General features: G+C 43.7%; 1 protein-coding gene across 2 annotated transcripts in view; it reads left to right on the top strand.

The window, feature by feature from the left end:
* LOC133613895 (kinesin heavy chain-like) overlaps positions 1 to 3,081 on the top strand; it is an 84,628-nt gene extending 81,547 nt beyond the window's left edge. For both annotated transcript variants that reach the window (XM_061971788.2, XM_061971789.1), the window contains 2 exons: positions 2,017 to 2,233; positions 2,717 to 3,081. In XM_061971788.2, coding sequence (XP_061827772.1) covers positions 2,017 to 2,233; positions 2,717 to 2,826 — 327 coding nt within the window. In that variant the 3' untranslated portion in view covers positions 2,827 to 3,081. The remainder of the gene's footprint in view (positions 1 to 2,016; positions 2,234 to 2,716) is intronic.
* The last annotated feature ends 5,965 nt before the right edge of the window (positions 3,082 to 9,046 follow it).

The raw sequence follows: 9,046 nt of genomic DNA on the forward strand, positions 1-9,046 counted from the left end.
CCTTAACCACTCGCTCATCTTTTCTTCATCCATCCATCCCTTCGAGTTAGCTTTTATGATGACGCCGGCTGGAAAGGTCTCTTTTGGCAGGGTCTTCCTTTTGAATATCACCATGGGTGGAAGTTAGCATGGCAAGCTAGAACCACAGTGAAGGATGACTTCTCATTCCCTGTGGTGCGAATATTCACCGTACGTGCTCCCGTTGTATCCACAGTGCGGTTCACAGGAATATCAGTTGCTGTGAAATACGGTAGTAATCCGTGTGCGGATGGAGAGATTGCGTCTTTTTATGAACCGGATCCTTGTCGCTTAGTAGGAGCCATTTTGTGGTCTTTACAGATGTAAACAGGAAATGAAACGTACGGTGATATCCCGCGTTTTTTCTTCTTCTTCCGGGGGCGGGTGGTTGCTTACAGTAGAAGAAGAAGCGCTTCCTGTTCTATGGGGGCGGGTGCTTTCCTTGGCGGTTGCTTGCGTAGAAGAAGAAGCGCTTCCTGTTCTACCGGGAAAAAAGATGGCGGCTGTTTACCGAAGTTGCGAGATCGAAACTTTATGAAAATGAATCGTAATAAAGCGCACCGGGTTATAAGGCGCACTGTCAGCTTTTGAGAAAATTTGTGGTTTTTAGGTGCGCCTTATAGTGCGGAAAATACGGTATATATACATACATACATACATGTATGTATGTATATAAACATACATATATATATATATATATATATATATATATATATATACACACATACATGTTTGTGTATATATATATATATATTATATATATATATATGTATGTATGTGTGGGGAAAAAAATCACAAGACTATTTCATCTCTACAGGCCTGTTTCATGAGGGGGGTACCCTCAATCGTCAGGAGATTTTAATGGGAGCATTCGCATACCATGGTTTGTATAGGGCACAGAGTGGGTGGGTACAGGCTGGCCTAGGGGCGTGGTGATTGGCTCATGTGTTACCTAGGAGATGTTTCCGTCTATGGCGGCATGTTGTTACAATTTCGCTGCGCTTGTTGAGGGATGACAGGTCTGGACGGTAGATTTATCATCTACCGTCCAGACCTGTCATCCCTCAACAAGCGCAATTGTAACAACATGCCGCCATAGACGGAAACATCTCCTAGGTAACACATGAGCCAATCACCACGCCCCTAGGCCAGCCTGTACCCACCCACTCTGTGCCCTATATAAACCATGGTATGCGAATGCTCCCATTAAAATCTCCTGACGATTGAGGGTACCCCCCTCATGAAACAGGTCTGTAGAGATGAAATAGTCTTGTGATTTTTTTCCCCACACATACATATATTGCGCTCTACTACGGTATCGAGCACTATTTTTTGGATAACCTTATTAAGACATATTATATATATATATATATATATATATATATATATATATATATATATATATATATATATATATATACATACATGTATGTATATATATATATACACACACATATATATATATATATATACATACATGTATGTATATATATATACATATATATATATATACATACAGATATGTATGTATGTATGTATGTATGTATATATATATATATATGTATGTATGTTTATATATACATACATACATACATACATGTATGTATATATGTATGTATATATATATATATATACATACATACATATATAAATATATATGTATGTATATATATATATATATATACATACATACATATGTATATATACATATATATATATATATATATATGTATATGTATATATATATGTATGTACATATATATATATATATATATATATATATGTATATATATATATATGTACATATACATATATATATATATATGTAGCAATGATTGTCACATACACTAGGTGTGGCAAAATGATTCTCTGCATTTGACCCATCACCCTTGATCACCCCCTGGGAGGTGAGGGGAGCAGTGAGCAACAGCGGTGGCCACGCCCGGGAATCGTTTTTTTGTTTTTCAATAACTATTCAAAGATTGTGATCTTTCCTAGCTCGTGGGTGACAATGCAGACCTTCGCTGCGAGCTGCCCAAGTTAGAGAAACGATTCCGGGCAACCGTCGAAAGAGTGAAAGCTCTGGAGAGTTCCCTGAGGGGCGCCAAGGAGGCGGCTGTGAGGGACCGCAAGCGTTACCAACAGGAAGTGGAGCGCATCAAAGAGGTGGTGAGATTGAAGGCTACAACCAGGAGGGGCCACTCTGCTCAAATAGGTGATTTTCTTCAACATTCCACTGGAAGTGTGCTGTGATGTAACTAACTCTCCTTATGTCCATGCTGGGATGTAACTAACTCTCCTTGTGTCCATGCTGTGATGTAACTAACTCTCCTTGTGTCCATGATGTGATGTAACTAACTCTCCTTATGTCCATGCTGGGATGTAACTAACTCTCCTTGTGTCCATGCTGTGATGTAACTAACTCTCCTTGTGTCCATGATGTGATGTAACTAACTCTCCTTGTGTCCATGATGTGATGTAACTAACTCTCCTTGTGTCCATGATGTGATGTAACTAACTCTCCTTGTGTCCATGATGTGATGTAACTAACTCTCCTTGTGTCCATGATGTGATGTAACTAACTCTCCTTGTGTCCATGATGTGATGTAACTAACTCTCCTTGTGTCCATGATGTGATGTAACTAACTCTCCTTGTGTCCATGCTGTGATGTAACTAACTCTCCTTGTGTCCATGCAGCCAAACCTGTTAGAGCTGGACATCACAGCCAGCAGCCTCCTTCCATCAGAGCAGGCGGGGGCCCCTTCAGTCCACGTCTTCAGTCCCTGCGACATAGTCCCAGCAAGTAGACTGGACCAGGGCACAAGTCCTGTGGTCTTGGTGCTGAACACCTTCAACCTTTTATGACCAAACATTTCTTTTGTACTCTTTTTATGAATGATAATCATCATTTCAAGTTTCACACATGCTCAATGTTGTCTATGTTTCATGTTAAGATGGACCTAGAATGATTGTCCTCCTTTTTCTGACCTATGAATGTTAAATGTTGTGTAAATATCATTTGGACTTTAACAATGTGATGTCACTTTGTAGTACCTGCTCTCGGCCCACCGCCGTGTCACCTGCAGTCAAACATGATGGCTTTATTTTACACCGTCTCTGAAAAAAATATATCATTGTGAAAATAAAGTCTGCCGTGGCTCATGGCGGGAAAAGAAACAGCCTGCAGGTTTCACTTTCTTAGAATTGATGCCTATTCTTACCTCCCTGAACAGGCCCGGCCCTAACCAATCTGGCGCCCTAGGCAAGATTTTAGGTGGCGCCCCCCCCCACATCGGCAGTGAAGTGTATATACTCACAAGAAACCGAATAGCTTTGTCTTTGACCTTTTTTTTTTTACTTAAAGAAAGCAAATTAACAATCAGAATAGTTAACAAGATAAAAACAAATATGAATAAATAAATGAATGCAAAAAATAAAAAATGAATATATGAAATACAATATTTTTTACATACATATTGCTTAATTAACATTAATGATGTGCACTTTAACAACTAGGCTTACAACTATACCTAATATATAAAGGGGTGGAAAAGTGACTATTACCTGCAGGGCAAACATTAGCTAACCAGAAGGCAATAACAATGTAAACAAAAAACACCTGCTTAAAAGATCTAATACAAATGTCCCTGAGGAATGTAAGGTGGGAGTACTGTAATTACCTAACGTTACATTATTATTTTCCATAACAATTCAGCCCCCTCCACAATATTAACCCGACGTTAAAACAGTACTAGCTATTTATTGATTAGCAATTGCCGAATCATGTAACATTAGCTTAATGCTAAAAAGCCAGCTACTATCACATTCTGTAACAGACAAATAATTTCATGTAGGCTAACGTTACCTACCTGCTACCTCTTGTCTTTTTCTCGTTTCTCCTCCTCTTCTTTTCTCTTTTTTCTTCCCTGGGCACCTGACAGTTTTGGCCGTTTTGACATCTTGTGTTGATTTTTTGATGTGGTGACGTCCAAAAAGAGTCATGATACGGGAAGGGATCAAGCGCACCTTGATCACATGACTTCTAAGTTTAGTTGTTTACTGAGTGCCTCCTCATGAAATGACCGTAACACAAAATAATGCACATTAATATACACACAAAATGTTAAAAACATGTTAAATCAGCAATATAGTCTGGTATGAACAAATAAGCAACTGAAGCCACAGCAAAAATCACAATAAGTACTAAATAGTAATAAAATAGTGCAAGAAAAGAGAAAGTAAAAGATTACTGTGTGTTCAGATCTCAGGGGTGGAAAAGTGACTATTACCTGCAGGGCAAACATTAGCTAACCAGAAGGCAATAACAATGTAAACAAAAAACACCTGCTTAAAAGATCTAATACAAATGTCCCTGAGGAATGTAAGGTGGGAGTACTGTAATTACCTAACGTTACATTATTATTTTCCATAACAATTTAGCCCCCTCCACAATATTAACCCGACGTTAAAACACAACTAGCTATTTATTGATTAGCAATTGCCGAATCATGTAACATTAGCTTAATGCTAAAAAGCCAGCTACTATCACATTCTGTAACAGACAAATAATGTCATGTAGGCTAACGTTACCTACCTGCTACCTCTGTCTTTTCTCGTTTCTCCTCTTCTTTTCTCTTGTTTCTTCCCTGGGCACCTGACAGTTTTGGCCGTTTTGACATCTTGTGTTGATTTTTTGATGTGGTGACGTCCAAAAAGAGTCATGATACGGGAAGGGAGGGGGCGCACCGTGCGGGAGGGGGGAGGGGGGGGGGGGGGGTGTAATGTTGTAACAAATAATATTTCTATTAAATAGGCTTTACTTTGCATTTTAATTAACGTGGGATTATTTTTGTATTTAGAAATAATAGTACCAACTTTTTTTTTTTCTTTTTTTTTCTCCAACATTTGTGGCACTGGCGTGGCGCCCCCTGATGGACGGCGCCCTTAGCATTTGCCTATACGGCCTATGCCACGGGCCGGCCCTGTCAGTGAGAGTTATGTATTTTATATCCTGGTGAATATACATACAAACACCCCCATCGTGTTAATCCTGTCCTTTCTGATAACCGAAAAGTTTTCTATCTCTATCTCTGAGTCAGAAACACTTTGATCTAATTTGGTTTCAGAGAAACAGGATTTTTACCTTCGTGTTGAGGAACATTTCTCTGATTTGGTGGAGTTTGGTTCCAGAGAGGCTGTTCACATCAAGGTGGATGATGTGTAGTCCGCTGGAACCAAAAAGAGCATCAGAGTCCGCTGTGTAGTGGTAATGTCCAGAAAAGGGAGGGATGGCCATGTTGGTTGTTATTGAAGTTGAAGTTGGAGAGCAGTTCAGTTCACTGTTTGGCTGGAGATGCTTGGGAGGAGCAGGAGGGAGAGGAGGGGGACAGAGGCGTATTGATCTTCATCCAGGTGATGGGGGAGGGGCGGATTTAGAGAGGGGGGGGTGCAGGTTGTTGATATCATTTTCGCGGGCTTTGGTCCAGTTGAAAACAAAGACCAGGGTAGGATGAAGGAGCCCCTAAATCCTGTGTAGGCCGCGGGTCCAGATGCCGCGTCCTTGACCGTCAGGGACCGGGGAGAGGCCGTGAGGATCCTCGCTACGCCGTCTCTATTGCAGACCGGGTGTTGTTGATGTCGACAGTCACCTCGTTGATCGCCGCCGTGCTATTCGCTGCCGGACCGAGCTTCCGACCGTGTTGATGAACGGGGTGAAGTCCTCTGTCGAGCCGCCGATCGCTGGAGCACAGGTGAGCTCGGAGGTCTCGTAGCTAAGTTAGCTTCAATGGCGTCGTTAGCAGTAGCATTGCTAAGCTCATACTTGCCAACCTTGAGACCTCCGATTTCGGGAGGAGGGTGGGGTGGGCGTGGTCGGGGGTGGGGCGAGGGGCGTGGTTGGGGCGGGGGCGTGGTTAAGAGGGGAGGAATATATTTACAGCTAGAATTCACCAAGTCAAGTATATCATACATACATATATATATATATATATATATATATATATATATATATATATATATATATATAAATACTTGACTTTCAGTGAATTCTAGCTATATATATATATATATATATATATATATATATATTTATTTTATTATATATATATGTATATATAAATAAAAGAAATACTTGAATTTCGGTGTTCATTTATTTCCACATATACACACACATAACACTCATCTACTCATTGTTGACTTAAGGGTTGAATTGTCCATCCTTGTTCTATTCTCTGTCACTATCTTTCTAACCATGCTGAACACCCTCTCTGATGATGCATTGCTGTGTGGCACGCACAAAAGTGCCTTCATCAAATGCATTAGAGTCTGGAATCTTCCATCTCTCCCTAGCATGGCCCAAAACCGGTCAATCTTTGCTTCCTGAGGAAGATCTTCAGTGCCAAGCACTTGGTAGTCCACTACGTCTTCCCGGAGGCTATCCAGGTCCAATCGCAGCTGCGGCTTGGAACTTAACAAGCTGTTATGAGAGTAGCGTATGTGTGTGTGTGTGTGGCCCTTTAATAGGTGAGCATGTGAGGTGAGTGACGTCAGAGAGAAGAGAGGGAGCGGTAGCGTGAGTGCGGGCGGGGACTAGTTTGTTTTGTGTTGGATTGGCTGTGTGCAAGCGATCAATAAAGCAAGATTTGCAACTAATCGCCGGACTCAGGCAGGAAAGGTGCAACAAAGCGTATTTCTTCATCTTCCTCGTTCTTCTGCTTCGTCTCCTTGTTGTGTGCGCAGTTGTGCACTGCACTCTCTAAAAGCCCTAGATGTTATTGATGTTATAGATGGCTGTATTGTCCTGTTTAAGAGTGTCACAACATTGCTGTTTACGGCAGACCAACTGCTTTACGGTAGACAAAAACATGACTGCTGTTGTTGTGTGTTGTTGCCGCGCTGGGAGGACGTTAATGAAACTGCCTAACAATAAACACACATAAGAAACCAAGAACTCGCCCTCCATCATTCTACAGTTGTAATGTGATTGGGCAGGCACACTGTTTATATCGTGGGAAAGCGCATGGAGCTGGAGGGGGCGTGGCCTCCAGCTCCGCCTGAATTTCGGGAGATTTTCGGGAGAAAATTTGTCCCGGGAGGTTTTCGGGAGAGGCACTGAATTTCGGGAGTCTCCCGGAAAATCCGGGAGGGTTGGCAAGTATGGCTAAGCTTCGCCAGGCGGTACAACATGAACCGTGTGGTTACAAGTCCAGGGTTAGGGTCAGTGTCTCCTGAGAGTAGAAGTAATAGTAGTATTGTTGATCTTCGGTCTATCCTTCCAGTCAGGGGCATGTTTCTTCTGTTTCGATCTCTGCAGTCAAGCACGAGGCTATCACGTTAGCTCCGAAGCTAAAGTGCTTCGCCGATGTATTGTCTATGACAGGGGTCGGCAACCCAAAATGTTGAAAGAGCCATATTGGACCAAAAATACAAAAAAAAAAACTGTCTGGAGCCGCAAAAAATTAAAAGCCATATTACATACAGATAGTGTGTCATGTCGGGGGCAGTACCTCTGGATTGGCAGACCGGGGTGGTGGTTCCTCTCTTTAAAAAGGGGAACCGGAGGGTGTGTTCTAACTATCGTGGGATCACACTCCTCAGCCTTCCCGGTAAGGTCTATTCAGGTGTACTGGAGAGGAGGCTACGCCGGATAGTCGAACCTCGGATTCAGGAGGAACAGTGTGGTTTTCGTCCTGGTCGTGGAACTGTGGACCAGTTCTATACTCTCGGCAGGGTCCTTGAGGGTGCATGGGAGTTTGCCCAACCAGTCTACATGTGCTTTGTGGACTTGGAGAAGGCATTCGACCGTGTCCCTCGGGAAGTCCTGTGGGGAGTGCTCAGAGAGTATGGGGTTTCGGACTGTCTGATTGTGGCGGTCCGCTCCCTGTATGATCAGTGTCAGAGCTTGGTTCGCATTGCCGGCAGTAAGTCGGACACGTTTCCGGTGAGGGTTGGACTCCGCCAAGGCTGCCCTTTGTCACCCATTCTGTTCATAACTTTTATGGACAGAATTTCTAGGCGCAGTCAAGGCGTTGAGGGGATCCGGTTTGGTGGCTGCAAGATTAGGTCTCTGCTTTTTGCAGATGATTTGGTCCTGATGGCTTCATCTGGCCAGGATCTTCAGCTCTCACTGGATCGGTTCGCAGCTGAGTGTGAAGCGACTGGGATGAGAATCAGCACCTCCAAGTCCGAGTCCATGGTTCTCGCCCGGAAAAGGGTGGAGTGCCATCTCCGGGTTGGGGAGGAGATCTTGCCCCAAGTGGAGGAGTTCAAGTACCTCGGAGTCTTGTTCACGAGTGAGGGAAGAGTGGATGGTGAGATCGACAGGCGGATCGGTGCGGCGTCTTCAGTAATGCGGACGCTGTATCGATCCGTTGTGGTGAAGAAGGAGCTGAGCCGGAAGGCAAAGCTCTCAATTTACCGGTCGATCTACGTTCCCATCCTCACCTATGGTCATGAGCTTTGGGTTATGACCGAAAGGACAAGATCACGGGTACAAGCGGCCGAAATGAGTTTCCTCCGCCGGGTGGCGGGGCTCTCCCTTAGAGATAGGGTGAGAAGCTCTGTCATCCGGGGGGAGCTCAAAGTAAAGCCGCTGCTCCTCCGCATCGAGAGGAGCCAGATGAGGTGGTTCGGGCATCTGGTCAGGATGCCACCCGAGCGCCTCCCTAAGGAGGTGTTTAGGGCATGTCCGACCGGTAGGAGGCCACGAGGAAGACCCAGGACACGTTGGGAAGACTATGTCTCCCGGCTGGCCTGGGAACGCCTCGGGATCCCCCGGGAGGAGCTGGACGAAGTGGCTGGGGAGAGGGAAGTCTGGGCTTCCCTGCTTAGGCTGCTGCCCCCGCGACCCGACCTCGGATAAGCGGAAGAAGATGGATGGATGGATGGATGGATGGATGGATAGTGTGTCATGAGATATAAATTGAATTAAAAGGACTTAAAGGAAACTAAATGAGCTCAAATATAGCTACAAATGAGGCATAATGATGCAATATGTACATATAGCTAGCCTAAATAGCATGTTAGCAT

This window comes from Nerophis lumbriciformis, linkage group LG13 (assembly GCF_033978685.3).
Source record: "Nerophis lumbriciformis linkage group LG13, RoL_Nlum_v2.1, whole genome shotgun sequence".
NCBI lineage: Eukaryota > Metazoa > Chordata > Actinopteri > Syngnathiformes > Syngnathidae > Nerophis > Nerophis lumbriciformis.